This window comes from Geotrypetes seraphini, chromosome 2, assembly GCF_902459505.1.
Source record: "Geotrypetes seraphini chromosome 2, aGeoSer1.1, whole genome shotgun sequence".
NCBI lineage: Eukaryota > Metazoa > Chordata > Amphibia > Gymnophiona > Dermophiidae > Geotrypetes > Geotrypetes seraphini.
In genome coordinates, this window is record NC_047085.1 from 183,681,779 (window position 1) to 183,705,630 (window position 23,852).

The following is a 23,852-nucleotide window of genomic DNA, read 5'->3' on the forward strand; positions in this document are numbered from 1 at the left end:
AGATAACCAGAAAGACCCGTTTCAAGATTTCGAATTTACGCCCAGTAGCGTCTATGACGAACTATCAAGACTCAAGGTAAACAAAGCCATGGGACCGGATAACCTACACCCCAGAATGCTCAGGGATTTAAGGGAAGTCCTGGCAGAACCATTATCTGTTCTTTTCAATCTTTCCCTAAGCACAGGAAGGGTCCCCTTGGACTGGAAAACCGCCAACGTAATCCCACTCCACAAAAAGGGCTGCAGGACAGAGACAGCAAACTACAGACCAGTGAGTCTCATGTCTATAGTGTGTAAACTCATGGAAACACTGATCAAACAGAATCTTGACACAATCCTAGACGAAGAAAAACTGCATGATCCACACCAACACGGGTTCACCCAGGGCAGATCCTGCCAATCTAATCTGATTAGCTTTTTTGACTGGGTTACTAGACAACTGGACGCCGGAGAGTCACTGGACGTGGTATATTTAGACTTCAGTAAAGCATTTGATAGCGTCCCTCATCGAAGCTGAAATCGATAGGATTAGGAGACACTCTAACTACATGGGTTGGGGCTTGGCTGAACGGTAGACTTCAGAAGGTGGTGGTGAACGGTACCCCATCTGAAGCATCGGACGTGATCAGTGGAGTGCCGCAGGGCTCGGTCCTGGGCCCGATTCTACTTAACTTATTCATAAGAGATATGACGCAAGGACTTAGAGGAAGGGTATCACTGTTCGCCGACGACGCCAAACTTTGCAACATAGTAGGCAAAAGCTTATTACCTGATAATATGACACACGACCTACTGTTGCTGGAACAATGGTCAACTACTTGGCAGCTAGGCTTCAATGCTAAAAAATGCAAGATAATGCACCTGGGTAAGAGAAACCCGCGTAGAACTTATGTACTAAATGGTGAGACCTTGGTTAGGACCACGGCGGAACGCGACCTAGGGGTGATCATTAGTGAGAACATGAAGGTTGCCAATCAAGTGGAGAAGGCTTCCTCCAGGGCAAGACAAATGATGGGGTGTATCCGCAGAGGTTTCGTCAGCAGGAGACCTGAAGTTATGATGCCGTTGTACAGAGCCATGGTGAGGCCTCACTTGGAGTACTGTGTTCAGTTTTGGAGACCACACTACCGAAAGGACGTGCTGAGGATCGAGTCGGTTCAGCAAACGGCCACCAGGATGGTCTTGGGGCTCAAGGATCTCACGTATGAAGAAAGATTTAAAAAATTGCGGCTGTACTCACTTGAGGAAAGAAGAGAAAGGGGAGATATGATTGAAACATATAAGTACATCATGGGACACATCGAGTCAGAAGATGATATCTTCTGGCTCATGGGACCCTCGACCACCAGAGGGCATCCGCTGAAAATCAGGGGAGGGAAGTTTCATGGCGACTCCAGGAAGTACTTCTTCACCGAAAGAGTAGTGGATCATTGGAACAGACTCCCACTCCAGGTGATAAAGGCCAGCAGCGTGACGGATTTTAAGAGAAAATGGGATACTCACGTGGGATCTTTAAGGGAGTAAATTCAGGGGAGGGGATACTTGGAATGGGCAGACTTGGTGGGCTATAGCCCTTTTCTGCTGCTTTTTTCTATGTTTCTATCCTTTATGTCCATCAATAATTCCTCATGCTTTGAAGGACTAAGAACATGCTTAATCAAAGATGTGCATGTAGTGCAATGAATTGCTAAGTATTTTCCAGAAATGTCCTGAACTAATTCTCCAAGATGGTTCACAGTAGATATGCTATGAGGTACATAATCGACAAGCTATGGGGTACATAATTGAAAGAAAACTACATCCAAAAACTGGCCTAAGGCAGTACTTGACGACCAAAAAGACAGGTCATCCAAATGCCGATAATTGAAGCCAATTTTTGGACGTATTTAGAGACTTTTTAGGCCTCTGAATCCTGCTGTAAGCACAGAGCTCAAAGTGGCAGTTTTGGAGGAGTGGTTAGGGTGGGAGCGGTACAGCAGCAGTAATCGAAAGTTTGTCAAGGTTGCCTGGACGGAACTTATACGTTTTGATTTAGACCAAGTCAAAACAGGTATAAGTTCTGGATCAGGCTGCTGAGCTGATTGCTGTTGCCATGATCAGCTCAGTGGCCCAGGCAACTCATTCCCCCCACAACGATCGCAGCTGGAGGGATGCCCAGTCCCTCCTTCTGTACCCGCTGCGACCTCCCTCCCGCAACAACAGGGATGCCAACTCAACTCAGGTGCCAGAATTCAAGAGGGCTTGGGATAGGCACATGGGATCTCTGAGAGGTTACTGCATATGGGCAGACTAGATGAGCCATTTGGCCTTTATCTGCCATCATGTTTCTATGTTTCTATTTACCCATGATGGTAAGGGTCTGAAGCACTATCAGCCTTCCCTGAGATTAAGAGGACATAAGAAAAAATGTTGTTTGATCCCTAATTGTATGTTGCAAATCAGAATTTTTAAAAATAGACATAGCATGAAAATCTCAGTTTCTGATTTCCAGTTGTGTACAAAACTCTACCAGTCTACCAGCAGCTGTGGAGCAGGCCATTTCTTCCTCTTCTGTTGGCCCAGACCCGAACATTTATTTGAACTATGGGGCTATACAGAGGCCTAGGCCCATGCAGTTAAAAGGAAGACTGAGGTCTCACATCTCCTTGTCCTTCTCTTCCCCTCTCTCACCTAACTTTCTCTCCTGCTTCCCTTCCATGGTCTGGCATCCCTCGCTCCTTCTCTCTCCCTCCAGTAGTCCAACATTTCTCTTGTTCCCATTCTCCTTTCTTGTGGTCTGGTATCTCCTCTTCTCTCCTTCCCTCCTCCTTACCACAGTTTGGCATCTTTGTCCTCCCTTTCCCTTTCCCTTACCCCCTACCCTGAAAGTCTGGCATCTCTTTATTATGTTTCTTCTCCATTCACGCAGTCCAGCATTTCTCTGACTACTCCCCTGTGATCCTGCAGTGACCCCACTGCATTCCTCCCCTCAGCGAGATCCAATAAGGCAGCCGTGTGCAGGTCCCAAAAGACAGGCAGAGCTCCGCGAAGTCTCCATGCATGAATGAGGCGATGGTGCAGGGAGGAGGATTTTAGATTTGTTAAGAACTGAGTAACATACTGGGGAAGGAGAGCTCCATCTTAACCAGGGTGGAACCAGGCTGCTGGCGGTTGATATTATGTATTTGGATTTTCAAAAGGAATTTGACAAAGTACTTCATGAAAGACTTCTGAGGAAATTAGAAAGTCATAGGATAGGAGGTGATGACCTTTTATGGATTAAGAACTGGTTGAAAGACAGAAAACAGAGAGTTTGTTTAAATGGTCAATATTCTCAACAGAGAAGGGTAAATAGTGGGGGTTCAAAAAATAAAACTGCAGACTACAGGGTACAAACAGTGTACCCACAATCCAAAAAATACCATCAATAGAAAATTTATTATTACTTCTTGTTGCTAAGTTTAAATCCTGTTCACGAGGAGCTCTTGTAAAATTACCACTTGTGAAAATATTTCCTATGTTTTTCCTCCTCTTAACAGCAAGTCAAGTGACTTGGGCTGCGCCACAATGAAAATATACATAAAAATGAAAAACAAATAATAATAATTTAGAAGCCACAATGGAATAAAACAGTACAGTACAGTATTCATATACAGTACTGTAATGTTAAACATAATACTGTAACACAGTGTTCTTCAACCTTTTTACACCTATGGACCGGCGGAAATAAAATAATTATTTCGTGGACCGGCAAACTACTAAGATTGAAATTTTTTTAAAAAAACCATCGCTGCCCCGTCCCCGCGAGGTCGGTCCCACAAACCATCTGATCCCATCCACACAAGCCTCAAATAGTTATGATTTTATATTGAATATATTTTATTAAAGTATAAAAAGAAACAATATTCTATACAATTGTCTTTTATAAATACAAATAATACAGAGCAAAGATCAACAAAACCCCTGTCTCCCCTCCCCTTCACATATATCCCCTCTACTATCAAGAAAACTGAATAAGCCAAATTATTACAGAATGCTACACAAATATCATGTAACAGAATACCACAGTCACACATGACAGGAATGGTGTTAGGGGAGTGGAACTAGGGCAACTGCCCCCTGGTCAGAGAGAGCCCTAAGCCAGCTGGAAGCTAAAGAAGCACTGCCTGGGCTTTGCACTCCCCAGTTATGTCTAGCAAGATACATATTTCAAATCTGATATATTTGAATCACAAGAAAGAAATAAAATTATTTTTTTCTACCTTTTGTCATCTCTGGTTTCTGCTTTCATTGCCTTTTCACTCTCTTCCAGCCAGTGTCTGCCCTAAGAACATAAGAATTGCCGCTGCTGGGTCAGACCAGTGGTCCATTGTGCTCAGCAGTCCACTCACACGGCTGCCCTCTGGTCTAAGACCAGCACCCTAACTGAGACTAGCCCTACCAGTGCACGTTCTTGTTCAGCAGGAACTTGTCTAACTTTGTCTTGAATCCTTGGAGGGTGTTTTCCCCTATAACAGCCTCTGGAAGAGCGTTCCAGCTTTCTACCACAGAACTTCCTTACGTTTGTACGGAATCTATCCCCTTTCAACTTTAGAGAGTGCCCTCTCGTTTTCCCTGCCTTGCAGAGGGTGAACAACCTGTCCTTAGCTACTAAGTCTATTCCCTTCAGTACCTTGCATGTTTCTATCATGTCCCCTCTCAATCTCCTCTGCTCAAGGGAGAAGAAGCCCAGTTTCTCTAATCTTTCGTTGTACGGCAACTCCTCCAGCCCCTTAATCATTTTAGTCGCTCTTCTCTGGACCCTTTCGAGTAGTACCGTGTCCTTCTTCATGTACGGTGACCAGTGCTGGACGCAGTACTCCAGGTGAGGGCGTACCATAGCCCAGTACAGCGGCATGATAACCTTCTCTGTCTCTTCAGTCCAGCATCTGCCCCTTCCATTCACTGTCTGTCTTTCCCTGCCATCTCTCCTCCTGCCCCCTCCCCCCCCACACACACAATTTGGTCTGGCATCCATCATCTTCCTTCTGTTCCCCTCATGGTCTGGCATCTCTGTCCTTCCCTCCCCCCTGTGGTTTTTAGCATCTCTCTCTTCTCATTTCCTCCACTCAGATCTGATATCATTCTCTGCTCTCTCTTCCCTTTTCTTCTCTGGTCTTCCTTCTCTATTTTTTGCCTCCATCTAAATTAAATTCTTTCTTACTATTTAGTCCCGTTTCCCTCTTTTCACTGTGTCTACCCACAGCTTTTCACCCCTTTCCCTCACCCCTCCATTATCTTACTATTTTCTTTCCCCTTTATCTCCTCCTTCCATCCAGTATGTGTTCTTTCCCCACTTCCATTCAGCATCTGCTCTCCCCTCTCAACTGACATCCATCTGCCTTCTGCTCTCTCTCCCTTCTTCTCACTTCCATCATCTGTCCCCTTCTCTCTCTCATCTCCTCCATTCCATCATCTGCCCCTTCTCTCTCTCGCCCCCTCCCCAACTTCCATCATATGCCCCCTTCCCCTCACCTTTGCGAGTCACTTTCTTTCCCCTGAGGGTGGCTCATGTCAGAGGGGAAGCTTTAGCCGAGCAGAACCGCTTGCAAGGAACAGTTGAACTTACTTGATTGATATCGATGCTGGGGCCCGTTACCGTTTGAAGGAAAAAAAAAAAAAGGGACCTGCAAAGGCGAGAGGAAGGGAAACCTCCAGGACAGCTGCTCTTTGCCCTCCTTCAGCGGCCCAAGAGTCCAGACCAACAGCGGCAGCTCTGTGTGCTTTTAACTTCGGCACAGAGCTGCCCCTAAGCAGTAGGTTTCATGAGGCAGCCTCGGGGCCTTTGCTAGACCGGCCCGCTTCGATGATGCAATGTGGGCCGGCCTAGCAAAGGCCCCGAGGCTGCCTCATGAAACCACGCTAAACTACTGCTTAGGGGCAGCTCTGTGCTGAAGTTAAAAGTACACAGAGCTGCCGCTGCTGGTCTGGAGGTGCAGAGACAAGGCAGGAGGCAAACGCGGTGGAAGGCAGGAGTCCCGGCACAGCGACTGCAACAGTAAGTTACAAGTTAGCTGACGCCGGCCTTTCATTGCAGCGGGGACCGAATCCTTCGCGGACCGGCAAGATTTTTTTGAGGACCGGCAACGGTCCGCGGACCGGCGGTTGAAGAACTGTGCTGTAACACATACCTATCTCTTATTCAGGGGGTGTCTTCATCCTCATTGTCCTTTGCATGTTCCGCTTGCGGTGCAGGAGGATATAAAGAGGATAAGTGAGCACCAGGTGCCTCTTCAGACAGTGGAAGTGGATCTTCGATGTCTTCAGCCTTATCAACCTATACATTTAAGTATGCAGTACAGGAGTAGGAGGAGACAAAGGGGGTGCCTCCTCATGGGTGTCTGATGCAGAAGTTTCCAAGTTTTTTTATTTTTGATATATCTTTTATCATACAGATATCTAAACGGTTAACAATAAAATATAATAAAGTAAAAAAAAAAAGTTAAATCATATCTAACCCATTGTTCTTCAACCTTTTTACACCTAAGGACTGGCAGAAATAAAAGAATTATTTTGTGGACCGGCACCAGTCCGCGGACCGGCAGTTGAAGAACACTGGGCTAAATCATGGGCCAGACCCCACCCATCTCTACCCAATCTCCACTCCCATAATAGTACTAATTGTTATACTAGCTTTTCCATTCATTTTTCATATATATTATATGCACAATATAATCTTATTAACAACACATAATGGTTAACCACAAAATTAAACTACACAAAGCACACTGTATGCTTCTCAACATTCATTCCTACCAGAACCCAGATAACCCCTATGCAAATACAGGACCAAAAACTAAAATACTAATATATACAAACAAACCCTAAGATGCAAGACTCTGCATGCAGTACAACCCCAGAGAAAAAGAAACAAATGCATTTCTTCCTGAATAGTGGAAAATACAGAAAGCAGATATAAATTCTCAAAATTGACACAATTCAATCACTAAATTCAAAAATAAAATCATTCCCCCTACCTTTGTTGTTTCCCTCCCTCCATGCATACTGTGCCTTACCTTCTTTGCCGCCCCCAGTGTTATCTTCAGGTTGGCTCCCTCTAGCTCACTGACACAGTGCACAAAGCTACGGCCAGTGCCTCCTCGCACATCCCGCGCCTCATCTGGAAGCCTTCCCTCTGATGTTGCGGCTAAGTGCAGAGAGGAAGAGGGAGCCAGCCCAAAGATAATGCCACATCAAACGCAACGCGGCTCAGCGGTTAAAGGACACTATTTCGGGCCTGATGCATGTGCTAGCCCTTTGGACCATCAGGAAATTTTTGCAGACCGGCACCAGTCCGTGGACCAGCGGTTGAAGTACATTGGTCTAACCTAAAAGGAGGGAAGCATTTACGCACTGACATACATGATACAAAAGGGAAAGAAAACGGGGAGAGGGAAGTTATTAAATACATCGAGATGAAAATAAAAATAAAAGGAGGTAAGTGAGAAAGGTAAATACATATATGTAGGGAGCACTTCAAAAGAAGCGTTTTGATTTTCAGATTGGTTCTGCAAAAGAGGATAATTTGTCAAAGAAATCAGGGCTAAAGCATATAGACATCTTTAAAAAGAAACGTTTTAAGTTTGATTTTAAACTTATCTAAAGAATTTTCTAAGCAAAGGTCAGTAAGAAGAGCATTCCACAAGGTGGGAGTTGTAACAGAGAAAATGGATTTGTGGGTAGTGTTGTAGAAGAGCTCTTGTATCGAAGAGATGGTGAACAGATTTTGTTTACTAGATCGAAGAGCCCTACAGGAAGCATACGGAATTAAAAGTTTATCAATGAAAGCTGGTTGGTGGGAGTTTTTTGTTTTGAAGGCAAGAAATAATATTTTGTAGGTGAGGTGGTATGTGATGGGCAGCCAGTGTGCCATATGTTTTTAGCATGGTAGATTAGTTTGACAGCGATGTTTTGTAATAATTGGAGACAACGGATTTCCTTCTGGGTTTTGCCTTGGTAGAGCGCATTGCAGTAGTCTAGGGTCGAAATAACAAGAGAATGGATCAGTATATTGTTTGAAGGGGAATCAAGAAGGGAAGAGATAGTGGTTAAGTGTTAACTTGTGAAAACATTTTTGTGTTACAGCACTGATTTTCTGGTGGAATGTAAGATCTTTGTCGAGGATAACACCAAGAAGTTTAACTTTGCAGTCCATTTGAATGGGAGAGGAATCAATGCTGATGGGAGTGCATAGATGTTCATCTGTAGAGATCAGGAAAAGGACACGTGGAGGGGCATAATAAAAAAAAAAATCTAAGTCCCCTTTTGGTCTAAGGTCCTACATGCTGAAAGTAGTAGCAGGGAAAATGTTCATTCTCAAAAAAATGTCCAAAATGAGGGTTTTTTTTTAGAATGGCCTACCTCTACGTTAAGCAGTTTAATCGCCAAGACCACCACTACATCTAACCTTAGAACACATTATCAACCCAAAAATTGCCTAAATCCCAAACGCCCAAAACAAGACCTTTTAGGCGAAGGAGGGGCCAGTCCTTCACCTAAAAGCTGGATTCTGTAACCAGAATCCCTTCGCAACGATCGCGGCAGGAGAGATGCTTAATCTCTCCTGCTGCGATTTGCAGCAGTTCAGGGGGGATCATGATTGCGGCAGGAGAGATTAGGCATCTCTCCTGCCGCAATTGCAATCTGCCCCCCACCTCCAAACCCTGACAATACCGGCAGGAGGGAGCCCAACCCCTTCTGTTGAGGTGCGAGCCCCCAAACCCCCCTGAATCAATTACAGGCAGGAGGGATCCAAGGCCCTCCTGCCCACAGCGCACACCCCGTGACTCCCTCCTCCCAAAACAATACTGGCAGGTTGGAACCCAACCCCTCCTGCTGAGGCACACCCCCCGTGATCCCCCACTCTGACAATACCGGCAGGAGGGAGCCCAACCTTTCCTGCCGGAAGGTGATCCCCCACCCCTCTCAAATACGGGCAAGAGGGATCCCAGGTCCTCCTGTCCATGACACCCCATCCCACGCTTGACCCCCAAACCCCCGAACTTCCGAATGGCCCCTAACCCTGTGATCCGACACCCCAACCCCTGACACCCCCCTCAACTTACTTTACGATGGCTGGACGGACAGGTCCCAAGCCCAGCCGATAGGCCCGCCATCCTCCAAATGGCAGGCCTAGGACCTGATTGGGCCAGGAGCCTAAGGCCCCACCCATAGGAGGGGCCTTAGGCGCCTGGGCCAACTGGTATTGGCTCAGTTGCCTTAGGCCACTCCTGTGGGTGGAGCCTTATGCATATAGGGCCAACCCAACTCCTGTGCCTAAGGCCTCGCCCACAGGAGGGGCCTATGGCAACTGGGCCAATTCCAGTTGGCCCAGGCACCTAAGGCCCCTCCTATGGGGGGATCACGATTGTGGCAGGGGAGATGAGGCATCACTTCTGCCGCAATCATTGCAGTGGGGGTGGGCAGATTGACGGGGCTGCTGAGCTGATTGCGGCAGCTGGGATCAGCTCAGCGGCCCCTATTCAGAATTTATACCTGTTTTGACTTGGTTCAAGTCAAAACATATAAGTTTCGACTGGGCAACTTATTAATGTTTTTGGTTATAGTTGCTGTACAACTAAGTCTAGGTTGGCCCACCTCCCGCCCTTTCCCCTCCTCTAAAAATGCCTCTTTTTGCCCTAGGCGTTTAGAGGCAGGGTACTTGGACGATCTGTCATTTTGATCGTCCAAGTACCGATTTAGCCACTTTTTGAACTTTTATTTATTTTTTATTAGGAGCCTCCTGTAGTTTTAGAAATATTCAGGGTGAGTTTATTTGTTGGAGTCAGGAACTGATTTGGCCACGTTTGAAATTAATCTCATTTATTTCTTCAGGGGATGTAGAATTTAATGAATGAAGTAATTGGATGTCATCGGCATATGTGAATACTGTAAAACCTATAGACTGAGCTAGGATGAGTAGAGGGGTCAGAAAAATAATGAAAAGAAGAGGAGAGAGGATCGAGCCCTGAGGGACCCCATAGGTTTGGGCAATCGTAGAGGAAATGGAGTTATTGAAACTGACTCTGTAGTTTCAATTGTGAAGATAGGAGGAGATCAATTGTAGGGCAGTGCCAGATATGCCGATGTATTGGACAAGTTCCTGCTAAACTGGAACGTATGCAGGTGAAGCTGAACTCATTTAGAGCACAGGTCTTTGATCTGGGGGCCGCCGCATGAGCGGACTGCTGGGCACGATGGACCACTGGTCTGACCCAGCAGCAGCAATTCTTATGTTCTTTTGAGGAGAAGGGGATGATCAATAGTGTCAATGGCGGATGTGAGGTCTAAGGAGATCATAACAGAAGATTTACGGTGGATGGAGAAGCAGGGACTCTCGGTATCTTCTGGAAATACATTGAGATTTCCGTCTGGCTCTTCTGCTTCTTCATTTCTTTATATATATTTGTGTATGTAGACATTGCTGCTTCTGCTAACTCATTCACCTTCAAGGCATGTATCATGGATGGATCGATGTCATAAAAAAAGTCCATGACAACATTGAACCTGTGTAGACCCTCTGCAATATTGTCCAATGTAAACTTGTCTTCTAGCACTACTTCTCCTCCATCCTCTTCTTCATCAGGCATTGCCTCTCCTTCGGGAACTGTCAGGACAATTAGGTCATCTTCTGTTAGTTTGTTGGCTCTGGTGTCTATTAAGTCTTAAATATCCTCCAGATCCAGATCTTCAAAGCCTTCTCCATCCACCTTCTTTACCAAGTCCACAGTGTCTTCCCTAATTTCTTGGACTAGCTCTGTGGTAATGACAGTGAACTTCTTTTTATGCAGTCAGGCCAAAGATTCTTCCAGCACAATTCACTGTCTCTGGCTTGACAGCTTTCAGCGCTCTTTCAATAACATTGATGGCATCGGCAATAGTGAAGTCCTTCCACATTTTCATAATGTTCTCTACGTTGGTGTCTTCTTCTATCACATGGTCAAAATGAGTATTAGTTGAAAACCGATGAGGATGGTTTGAAAAGTTTGGTAAATTTCCATGAGATGGTGCCACAGTTCCATTAAGTCACTGATGCCATCAATAAATATTTTGCAGTTTGACAAAACCTAATTTTCCTTCGATATGAAAAAACTGGAAACTCACTGGACTAAGTATATAGCCCTTGATGAAGACTACATTGTTTAACTTTTTTTTTTTATACCAAACTTAAGCTGGTATAAAACTGAAATTTTCCTCATACACATGAACACCTTTTTAGTCTCACCCAAACCATGCCTAACCTCCTCTGCTTATAGTCTCCGCATGGTGTGGATCTCTACATGTAAATAGCGGCCTTCTGAAATTGGTTCTTAACACGTGTGTGTAATTCATGTAAAGCAGCTCTATAAACTTGGATATGTTAATAATGACTTTAGTAATAAATTATAGGAAGCTGAAACATATTTCTAGCTAAGAGTGGAATGAGACAACTAACCTTGCATTTTATAAGACCATTAAAGCAGACCTAGTGACCCAGAAGTAGGAGTTCTGCATCCCCAACCCTATATGTCATGTCTATCTGTCCAAGTTAGATTGTGAGCTCTTCTGAACAGGGACTGTCTATAAATGTTAAAATGTACAGTGCTGTGTGTGCCTTTCAGCGCTATATAAGTGATAAGTAATAGTAAGAGGAAGAGGAGTCAACTTTTGAATGTCCTGGGAGATCTGCCGAGGTGTTAGGACTTTTGGCTAGGAATGTCCTTTTTTTTTTGGGGGGGGGGGGATCTTTGTGTTATCTGTTCCTACAGCTTGAACTCTTTTTGTTGAGCGGTTTGTGTTGCGTCTGAGGGGGATCAATACTGCATATTTGGGAGGTTTCCTTGATTCTGTTATATAGGATTTGGGTCTTTAGGTCCCTGTTTTCTGCTGTTTCTCTGGAGCTTGTTGGGGACCCTTTTTTTTCTGTCTCTCTCTGCATGGAAAGTGGTGAGGAGGGGTGGTTTCTGTGGTGGAGGGTGGGAGGATTCTCCATGATAGACCTACTGAAGCATTGTATACAGTATATTTAGTCTATAGCACCTTGCATTTCTGTAGTTTGTAATGCCAACTTATTTTACTCATGTTCTGTAATGAATAATGTTTGTTACAGCTGTTTTGCTGGATCTGTTATAGTTATGCTATGGACTATGGTCTTGTTGCTCTTGTGTGGTGGGAGAATGGGGGGAGGGTGGTTTATTGTATAAATTGGATGACAAGAGCTGTACACTGTTAATTTTTCTTTCTTTTTGTGCTGTTTGTTATATTGTCATCAATAAAAATTGTTGACCCTTAAAAAAAAAAAAGCAGGCCCTAGTGATTCTACAACAATACTTTCAGTTTCCAGAGAAAAATAAAGGGCAGTAGTCAGTGGCGTACCTAGGGTATGTGGCACCCGGGGCCCATCATTTTTTGACCCCCCCCCCATGTAAAAAAATATTTTTTGTAATAACCATGAAAAATAAATGGTCATAATAGAAACAGGCACTGAAAATTTTCTTTCCCTCCTTCCCCACCACCCCAGGGTCCACCATCTCTCCCTTTCTTTTCCCAACTACCCTCCTAACCAGTATCTCTATCCACCCCCCCCCCCTCCACACCATCCCTTGCGTCCAACTTCTCTCCCTTTCTGTTCCTTCCCTCTCTAAAAACTATGGTCCATCATCTCTCCCTCTTCTCTATTTTCAGACCCATTATTTCTTCCCACCCAAAGTCTGGCATATGCGCGTCTCTTTGAACCCCCTCATTCCCTCCGTGTATTTCTACACCGGGGCCCCCCTCCCTGAAGGCCTGTCCCCCCCTTAAAAGTCTGCATCCCCCCCTTGAAGGCCTGCCTGTCCCCCCTTGAAGGCCTGTCCCTCCCTTGAAAGCCTGCCTGCCTGTCTCCCCCCCTCCCTTGAAGGCCTGTCCCTCCCTTGAAAGCCTGCCTGCCTGCCTGACCCCCCCTTGAAGGCCTGTCCCCCCTTTGAAGGCCTGCCTGTCTCCCCTTTGAAGGCCTGCCTGTCCCCCCCCTTGAAGGCCTGCCTGCCGGCCTGCCTGCCCACCCCACCCCGAAGGACCCGCTCGCCCCCCCTGGCCTCCCTGCACCACCTGAATCAGGCCCTGAAGGGGTGCTCCCGGCCTTGAGTTCAGTCCCCCCCACCCCCGAAGGACCACTCGCCCCCTGGCCTCCCTGCACCACCTGAATCAGCCCGCAGCGGGATCGCGATGTCAGCGATCCCTTCAGCTGCTTCAGAGCTGCTTCCTCCGCCACGGTCCCGCCCCTCCTCTGACATCAGAGGAGGGGAGGGGTGGGACCGTGGCGCAGGAAGGAGCGCCGAAGCAGCGAAGGGATCGCCGACATCGCGATCCCGCTGCGGGCTGATTCAGGTGGTGCAGGGAGGCCAGGGGGGCGAGTGGTCCTTCGGGGGTGGGGGGGGACTGAACGGCAAGGCCAGGAGCACCTCCCTCAGGGCTGGCACCCGGGGCGGACCTCCCCCCTCGCCCCCCCATTAGTACGCTACTGGCAGTAGTGGCTGCTGCTATAATCGCTTTGATACCCATAGAGATTAAATGGGCTTCAGAGCGTTTGCCGTGCAGCAGCCACTACTGCTGCTTTATAAAATGGGGGAGGGGAATTAATTACTGAAATAGATGCAACAAAAAAAGCCTTCCCTCTTTAATCCTTGTTTGTTTTTGCAGGTTACGTACATAACTCATGCATGCATGGAGCTGAAATTGGGTGATAAACAAATAGTGTTTGACCCTTGGATTATTGGACCTGCCTTTGCCCGAGGCTGGTGGTTGCTTCATGAACCACCACATGACTGGCTGGAAAGACTTTGCCGTGCTGATCTCATTTATATTAGCCATTTGCATTCTGATCATCTCAGGTATCTTATCTCTGTACAGTATACTCTATCCCATGCAGTGCCTATAGATAACACATTGTGATGTTACATCTTATCTCCCAAGTAATTCCACAGATCCTGTAAATGTAGCCAACCTTGACCACTAACATCTTTTTATTGGCTGCTCATCATTTTCTCAAAATCACTTATTTTCTATAATACAAAGGGTCACTGAAAAGTTCTCAGTCCAACCAATAAATGTGGGGCAGCCTCCACTGAGGACTATACACTTAGGGCTCCTTTTACGAAGGTGCACTAAGCGTTTTAGCACACGCACCGGATTAGCGTGCGCTATAATGCACACTAGCCGAAAATCTACCACCTGCTCAAAAGGAGGCAGTAGCGGCTAGTGCACGTGGCAATTTAACGCGCGTTAAGACCCTAGCGTGACTTTGTAAAAGGAGCCCTTAGTCCAGTGATTTTCTACTTTTTTTGTTCCGTCAGAAAATTCAGAACAAAAAAAGTGGAAAATCGTATATCCAATATATGTATACATCAAGATCCAGATGTGTACTTGAGTCAAAGTTGACTGTTGGTTTCTTAATGACCACAGTGCAGGACCCCCTCCCCTTTGTGGTTTCCTTGTCATGGAGAGTTAAGTGACTTGTCCAAGGCCAGAAGGAGCTGCCATGAGATTTGAATTTGGGCTGTTACAATTCCCAGACTCCTCTAACCATTGTTACTCCTCCATATGCCGAAGTACATATGTATGTATGCAATTTCTTTAAGATAAATATCTTTTGAGCTACTCTTAATGGGACTGATATTCAGACTGCAGAAGTTAACCAGGTTGACTCCTGTGGTTGGCAGCAAACCTGGAAATTTAAGAGCAGTATCTGGTGACCAGCATTGAATTTCTGGTCTATTTATAGCCACTAAAAATATAGCTTGATAAGTTATAGCGGCCAAAGATAGACCTGCTATTTATGTGGGTTTATCTGGCCACTCAAGTTAGCTGCTCAGCCAATGGATACTGGCACTAACTGGCAATGTCGAGCAACATAGCTGGTGAGCAGGCTAGCCACTAAGGTCCATATTCTATAAACAGCGCCTTAATTTAGGCACCATTAGGCACCCTACTAGCGCCTAACATATGTAGAAAAATGTAGGTGCTTAACGGCGCCTAGAAATCCAGTGCCTTCATCGTGGCTACAGAAGTGCTTTATGATGCCTAATGCCACTGTAGGCATCGTAAAGCACCTCCGTAGCCATGATTCACGTGAAAGGTAGGTGCTGGAAATGTAAACCTTTAAAACCCTGCCTTATAGTGCTTGTGCCTACCTTTCACAAAGCTGTGATTCTATAAACAGTGTCGTTGTGTGATTGGTAGGCAATTGGCAGCCATTTTGTAGGCAGTCAACGATGACGGCACTGTTTATAGAATATGGACCTTAGTGGTAATATTCATTGGCCATCTCACACTGAATATTAGAGCTTAGCCAGCTAAGTGCTATTTCACCGGCCAGGAGCCATTCCTGGCCAGTTAAGTAACACTGAATATCGGGCAGAATATCTTTTCTTTGGCTTGAGTTAAAAATGACATGGTTTGCATAACTGTCCTCAGATGGTCTTCTACATTTTCACAGCTCTGAAATGCTGCAGAGTTGAGGCCATCATGATTTCATTCCCTCTCTTTACCACTTGCACTCTAGTTATCACACATTGAAGAAACTTGCTGAGAAAAGACCAGATGTCCCAATCTATGTTGGAAACACTGAAAGGCCAGTGTTTTGGTACCTTCAGAAAAGTGGTGTAAAGCTAACAAACATTAATATTGTTCCATTTGGAGTATGGCAGCAGGTTAGATATTCAGATGTATTCAGGTTTCAAGCTGATTCTGCACTGGCTAAAGTAGCCTTACTGTTTCCTTTCTGAGTATGGTGTACTGTACAATTCATTTTCTCCTCTTCTTATCGCTTACTGATAGTGAGGAAACCTTGTATTTTCTGACTTTTTTCCCCCTCTAGAAATCTGATCTGTAACAAAATCATATTTGTTTCACTATAACCTGTGTTCTGCCAAATTCTTCAGCTATGTAAATGAGTGAAAATCTGGAGATATACCACCTACAGCCATTTTTTATCCCGCTACCTAAATAAGAATCTGCAAGAGAGCTCAGGGGACATTTGATTCTTTTCACCACAATTAAAGAAACCGTGAAATCAATAACCAGTTTCCAACACAGCTGAATCACTGGCCATGATCAATGAGACTGCATGGCAATGCTCTTCAAATTGCACCTACAGTGCAGCTCTGTAAAGATAAATTAAGAGTTTAAGTAAAAAATTATCTAGAAAATTTTATGGAAAGTTTTTATGCTAGGAAGTATCAACCCATGTGGTCTGAAAATATTTAAAGTTTCTGGACTGTTCCTTCTATATGTTATAGATAGCTTGGTATCTGTATAATACAAGACTATTGAAATTATTACAAAATTGAGATTTTTTTTTTTTGGTTCATATTAGAGTAGGATTCGTTGTGTTGGATATTTTACTTTGTACTATGGTCCCATGCATGAGTGTTGTATGCCTCCAGAATTTGTAGAGATCTTCATGCTTTTAAATTTTTCCTAAGTAGCTACATCCTGTCCTGTTGCAATATTTTAAAGATGGAACACCAGTTATGACTTTTTGACTTTTGTGTACAATTCTAGGTGGACAAACACCTCAGATTTATGATACTGATGGATGGGATTCATCCTGAAATGGATACTTGTATCATTCTGGAATATAAAGGTATTTTACATTAGATTAGGGATTTCTATTCCGCCATTACCTTGCGGTTCAAGGCGGATTACAAAGGAGTTATCAAAGATGTATTACAAAAGATATCTGGTCGTTTTCAAGGAAAATACAGAGTAGAGCTGGTTGTTTTGGGGTTGGGGGTATAGTGAGAAGAAGGAATTAAACTTTCTGTGTTAAGTCTTTTTCAGGGACTTCTTGAAAAGTATGGTCTTTATTTCTTTTTTTTCAAACTACTTCCAAACTACTTTCTCTGCCCAGTTTTCATGACCAGGCAGGATTAACCATTAGGCCAAGTAGGCACGTGCCTAGGGCCCGAAATGAGGGGGTCCGATGAAGGAGGGCCTCAACATTGTTTTTTCCAAACAGTGATGGGCCCCTCATGCATCAATCGGCAACGCGGCCCCCCCCCCCCTCAACGGAAAGTAAGACAAGCAACAACGCGGGTAAGAAAGGCGACGGGAACTGTAATTGTGCAAGCGGTACAGCTTGCCCAAAGCTTCCCTCTGACGCAGCTTCCTGTTTCCGCCTGGGCGCATGGTGGGGTGGGGCAGGGCAGGGGGGCCCAGTGTACTTGTGTGCCTAGGGGCCCTTGATGAATTAATCCTGCCCTGTTCATGACTGTCCATCTGTGAAGTTAACATTGGAAAATATTACTTGTTTCAGTTTTGTTTTGTTTTGTTTTTTTAATTTATCAGAGGCTTGATTAAATCTAAGGTAAGGCATTACAAATATTCAAAACAACTCAGCATAACTTTTGTACAGCTACAGAAACCTCTTAAGAGCACATCTCAGTTCTCCTCTTTTAAATGCCATACCATCTTCATTTTATGACATGGAGTATGGTCTGATTTTAATATATTTTATATTGCATTCACACAACAATTAGAACCCCGTCCTCTAGTGTCCTCCACCTCTTTCATAACAATCTCCCTCACAAAAACCTTCACTAGATAAAGATCACTCTACCATATTAGATGGAAAATGGGGGCCAGGATCTCCCAGAATTGTTGCTTAGCCCTGAAGCAGAATTTAATATACAGTAGAGCAGGGGTCTCAAAATCCCTCCTTGAGGGCCGCAATCCAGTCAGACTTTCAGGATTTCCGCAATGAATATGCATGAGCTCTATGTGTATGCACTGCTTTCAATGCATATTCATTGGGGAAATCCTGAAAACCCGACTGGATTCCGGCCCTCAAGGAGGGACTTTGAGATCCCTGCAGTAGAGTCTCAATTGTTCAACATAAATGGGACTGACAGATTGTTCGATAATTGAGAACAGTCGGATACTACAGAAAAAGTGCATGACGCATAAATGAGTAGAATGCATGTTTCAAATCTTGTTTATTCCATTCAGCAACCTACTAACAACTGTATAGTACATACAGTATGCTTGTACTATAACAAACATTTTTTTTTAAAAATACTGTATTTATAAACAAAACTACAATTTATAGAGAAGTGTAAGCAGGCATAATGTTGTCACAAGTGGGTGATGTCATCCACCTGATATGGACACTGCCAAGTGCACTGTCACTTTAAATTTTAGATAGCAGTCACACCATGCGTATTCAGATGCCTTCCTGCACTTGAGACCAACAGTTCATTTTTAAAATTTTTGCAATTTTCCAATATTACAAGTTTACACTTGTTAAAGCAAATAGAGTTACAATAGAAATTTCCAAGGAAAAATGATAAATCACCTAACATTTAACATGTCTCTATATAAATCCCTATATTTAAGAAAAAGTTTTTATATGGGAGAAGGAAAATTACAGAAAATCAGGGGGTAATAAAAGGGAAATTCTTCTATGAAAAAACATAGGGCTCCTTTTACGAAGCCGCATTTGTTGTTTTATCGTGCGTAATAGTGCGTGCTAATTTGCCGGCCACACTAGCTGCTACCGCCTCCTCTTGAGCAGGTGGTAGTTTTTCGGCTAGCGCAGGGGTTAGCGCGCACTAAAAATTTGCATGCGATAAAGCCGCTAACGCAGCATTGTAAAAGGAGCCCATAGATTTAACTGATGGATTAAGTGAAGTTTAATTTACTTTCGCGATAGATTGCTCTCTAGATTGCTAGAAGGAACTGGAGATTGCCTAGCTTCCAGGAAATTCTTTAAATGCTCCAAGTCAAGAAATACAAAAGTTTTCTCAGTTAAGTTAACAATACATTTACATGGAAATTGTAGGAAAAATGTCCCTTTGAGGTCTAAAACCTGAAATTTAGAGGCTAAAAAAGCCTTCTCAGTTGGGTAGACTTACAAAGGTCAGGAAAAATCATCACTGAATAACCCAGGAATTTAACATCTTTAAAGCGAAAATACAATCAAATAATTATATTATAAGGCAACGGTTACAATGAGGGTTGACTTGGTCAATACTGATCCATAATCCTCAAGGACGCCTGTTAGATTAAAATTGACTCCCTGCTCCTGGTCTTTTGTTGGTCTTATCATTGGACTTCCTGAACTTATATAATAGGTTTTGGTAATTAGAGGTATCGTCTTAGAAGGTATTTGCAGATTTTCTCTCAAGTATTTCTTAAGCATCTCATTAGGTGACAACATTGGAGATTGTGGGAAATTTAGAAACCTTAAGTTTAGTCTACGTTCATAATTTTCCAACCTCTCCAATCTTTGGTGTATATTCAGGTTCTTTTACCAAATTCAATTGAGTGGCCTGAACTCCATCTATAGATTTTTCCATATTTTGAACTTGGGTTTCAAAATTAACAACTAAGTCCCCACATTTATTTAATATGCATTTGTACCATTTCTGGAACCTGCAAAATATTATCCAAATGTTCAGTCAATTCAGTCTCCAATGTATTAACAGCGTCCCATACCTCTTCCAAAGTTATCCTCTCCAGTCTTTTCTTCAGCCTGATGCTGCTCTTAGTTCCAGTACTGGGTCCATTGGTAACAGAAGGTTAAGGTCCCGGAGAAATCTTCTCTGGCCATCCACCCTCTGCTCCAGTGCCAAATACTCCCACCTTGGCATGTAAGGAGTCAGACAGTGGCCCAGCTTCGAAGCAAGATTCAGCAACCCAATTGGTATCAAGCTCCCCAACTGACCTTTCATTCCACTTCTGGGCTGAGCTGGAGTCTCATGATCTTCGGGGCTCAGCGTGATATCGGACACGCTGCAAGTGAAATCCCCTGTTTCAAGCTTGCTTCCCCGGGGCTTCTCCTTCTCCACAACCGGTAAGAGAAACTCCTCCAAGGTCTTTTGCACCAATACCGTGGAGGGAGTCGATTCAGCTGGGTATGAACATGGCTTTTATTTCCGCTTCACCATGATTTCTCCTGGCGGTATGAAGGACTAGTCGTAGCTCCCTCTCACACGTCCATCAATGCCGCCATCTTGCCTCGAGACTAACAATCACCAAAGGTATAGTATGCTCCCACTACTCGTAAGAGTATGCAGCTGTGGGAGAGGCATTCTTGCAACTATGGAGTTACCAAAATGACCCAGCATGAACTCAGTAATTGTAACTAGCATAGCACACTTTTAAATCATATGATAGTAGAAACTCCTTCCACCCATTGCTTTGCTTGTGATAGGAGGTCTTATGACTGGATGGACACTGTCTTACCATAAGGCATTGTTGCCATAGTTATTCAAGAACCTCTGAAAATAATAGGAATGTGCAAACAAAACATATTTGCTTTAATTTTTTTGTTTTATTTAGATTTTTAAAAATATTGTACATTACTGAACAATAGAGCACACTACTGTGCAGTACTATATATTCTTGAACCATAACACCCCCCCATTTTTGTTTTGTTTTTTTTTCCTGCCATTTTCTATGTCATTCAAATCTGTAAAAAAAATTAATCCATCTTTTTTTTTTCAGATTGAAAAATTCCATTTCAGTCTTTTTATCCTTGTTGACCGGTAAATAATAAGCCTTATTAATAGGCAGAATACTATCGAGGAAATTTCAGCTTTTCCAAAGTAAACTTTTTTAACACTTCCACAGGGGACATACCCAAAATTTGTGGACAATTTAACACCCTCAGGCTTAATCGTCTACTAAAGTTTTCTATTTGCTCAATTTTTCATGAAATAAATTTCTGATCTTTTATCACTGTTAAAACCGTCTCTTTCAAATTAGAAGTTTCTATATGTATTTTTCCATACAATCTTGACAAACTGTCCAAATTCAAAGAAAAGGAGTCCACTTTAGACATAAGTAGTTTCTAGTTTTTAAAAAAATTTGATAAATCGCTTAATCATACTTCTAAGTGATGAATATAGCTAAAAAAAATTTTACATTCAAGGGGTATAAAATGCCAAACGTACAAGAGATGTACAGGACTTACTGTGCCAGAAGGAAAGGAGGGTAAGAAATACAGTATAATGCAGTATCTCCAGTACCTCCATATCTTGTGCAGTTTTCCCCACCATAGCATCCAGTTTCCTTATAACCTCAAGAAGTATTCCCAAAGTCACTGCAGATACCAACGCTGAATTTTCAGCTTCCCCAATATCTCCATCTCCATGCTGTTTCTTCAGGAGTAAGACTCCATCCAAATCTAATTCCGAGGTCTCTTCTCCTGAAACAGGAGTCCAGCCTATAAATGATTCTGGAACTATTGATCATACGCAGCAAGAGAAAAATTTACTGCTATTCTTGAAGACTCTCTTATGTAATGGATCAGGCAACTTTCATTGTTAACTTTGTTTTTGAACAAGATTTAAGTTCCATCATAAGTTTATATTTTAAAAAAAAATAGTAGTACAGTACTCCTTTTTTGAGGTCAGAGAATTTGGTTATACTCAGATGTGACTAAATCAACACAGGAGAGACAGAGAGAATGTCTAATTATGAGAGAAGAAACAAGGAAATTTAGCAGCCACTTTTTTGCAAGCATATCCATGTACAAAGGCGCGCTAATCAATTTAGCAAGCGCTGTCTGATTTAGTGCACGCTAATGTGCCCATTATAGTCTATGGATGCGTTAGCGTTTAGCGCATGCTAAACTGATTAGTGAAAGGACCTGTAAGTTATTTAGGGCTAAGAGATGTTTTTTTTCCTATTTGAACATCTGAGGTCTTTTTTAGATCTTAAGAAGTTAACTGTTTAAAGTTTACTTAAAATTTCTTATACCGCCCAATCGGTCTTCTAGGCGGTGTACAAATTTGTAAAAACAAAGAACAAACTTTAGGTAAAATAAAAGTTTGAAGTGACACTACGTCACCAAACTTAACTATAAAAACTTTTAAAAACTATTAAAAACACAGACAAACAAGAACATAGGGTAAAAGGCAAGAACTACATTAGGCCAAGTAAAAGAAAACAATTAAGGAAAAAAACAAGAGGGAGGGCTGCTGTAAGCTCAGTAGTAATTTAACTCAGTTGCCCTTAAAAGGACAGTTAGGCCTCAAAGGCATCACGGAAGAGAAATGTCTTTAGCTTCGTCTTAAAGTTATTATGATTTGATTCTTCGCGTAAATAATTTGGAATACTATTCCAGAGAGAGGGGGCAGTGACAGAGAAGATGGTAGATCTCATTGTGTATATAAACTTCAGTGACAGTATGGAGAAAAGGTTATTAGCTGTTGATCTTAGGGACCTAGAAGGAATATAAGGGGTAAGAAGATTATTTATAAATTCTGGTTGATTGTTTGGTCTAGTCTTAAATGTTAATAGAAGAATTTTGAATGTGATTCTGTGTTCCACTGGCAACCAGTGGACTTCTTGCAACAAGGTGCTACATGAAGTCGAATTGTTGGAATTAAGCCAAGGGAATTCTGTTTAACCCAATTTTCTTTTAACGATACTTAATAGAATATCTTCTTTGTTTTCTGTTTCTCCGCGCCTACTTTTATAGTGGTCTGAGGAAGAGCTTGCATATCATTGATTTTATGTTTGTCGCTTTGATGTACTTCCAAAACACTTCCAGATAAACTTGACTAAACTTAACATGCCAATGTAATTTCAAAAATTATCTGTAATGTCGCTGCCTGTATACAGTCTCTTCCCCTGTAAACCGCTTAGAACTGTTTGTGGTATGGTGGTATATAAAAATAAAATTATTATTATTATTATTATTAATATTCCTAATGAAAAATTGAAATGGAAAGTAAGCATTGAGTTACTTGAACAAGTAAAGTAGCTTGTAATTATATGTTAAATCAATTAGAAAAAAAGTAAAAAAAAAAGAAGAAAAATTCATTGAGAATAAGGATAGATAATTTAAACTTTAAATATACAATATATGACTATAAACATACGAAGGGGTGCTAAAATGTTCTCAGCCCAACCAAGAAGAGAATGACTTGGATATGGTTCAAGCACTGATTTGAAACAATATCAAAATATAGAATTTCATTTCTGCAAATTGGCACTTAACAAAATAAGAACACTCTTTTCAGCTACAGTGGTAATATAACACTCAGAATTTAGAAAGTTGGTTGGTTGGGCTGAGAACTTTTCAGCACCTGCTTGTATGTTTAAATGAACTGCTACAATATGAAAAGCCGATCAGATCTGAATTGTTTGTAACTATTTGGAATTCTCAGTGTCAGCATATTTCACCATGTTTATACCAGTAGAGTTTTGTTTGCTCATGGATGCTTTTCCAGATTTTGAACTTAGCACAAGAGAGTTTTCACTGTGATGAAAGCAAAAAAATGATTTGGTAAGCAACACAATTCTCATAAAATTATTGGCAAATCAGGAAATTTTATTTTTTGTCCATCTGTAGGTATTTGAAATGTTAAGTTAATAACTCTTTTTGTGATACAATATATATTTGGGTTTATAAACATGCTAAAAAATATATATCAAAAGAGAAATCTCTATGTACAGCATGTTGAGATACATTAATAAAATTATATAATTAAATGCAGGCAATCCCCAAGTTACAGACACCCGACTTAAGTACTACTCATACTGAAGAACGTGGTAACAACTTCATTTGATTTCATTGAGCAATGTTTTAAGAACATAAAATTGCCGCTGCTGGGTCGGACCAGTGGTCCATCGTGCCCAGCAGTTCGCTCCCATGGCAGCCCTTAGGTCAAAGACCAGTGCCCTGAGTCTAGCCTTACCTGTGTACATTCCAGTTCAGCAGGAACTTATCTAACTTTGTCTTGAATCCCTGGAGGGTGTTTTCCCGTATAACAGCCTCTGGAAGAGCATTCCAGTTTTCCACCCTCTCTGGGTGAAGAAGAACTTCCTTACGTTTGTACAGAATCTATCCCCTTTTAACTTTAGAG

The 23,852-nt window shown here is 42.8% G+C and overlaps 1 protein-coding gene across 1 annotated transcript in view; it reads left to right on the top strand.

The window, feature by feature from the left end:
• The window catches only part of LOC117355695 (cytidine monophosphate-N-acetylneuraminic acid hydroxylase-like), a 102,593-nt gene that overhangs the window by 29,936 nt on the left and 48,805 nt on the right, over positions 1-23,852 (top strand). Inside the window, exons 4-6 of the mRNA XM_033934623.1 lie at positions 13,675-13,865; positions 15,536-15,683; positions 16,537-16,618. Of these exons, the coding sequence (XP_033790514.1) occupies positions 13,675-13,865; positions 15,536-15,683; positions 16,537-16,618 (421 nt within the window). The remainder of the gene's footprint in view (positions 1-13,674; positions 13,866-15,535; positions 15,684-16,536; positions 16,619-23,852) is intronic.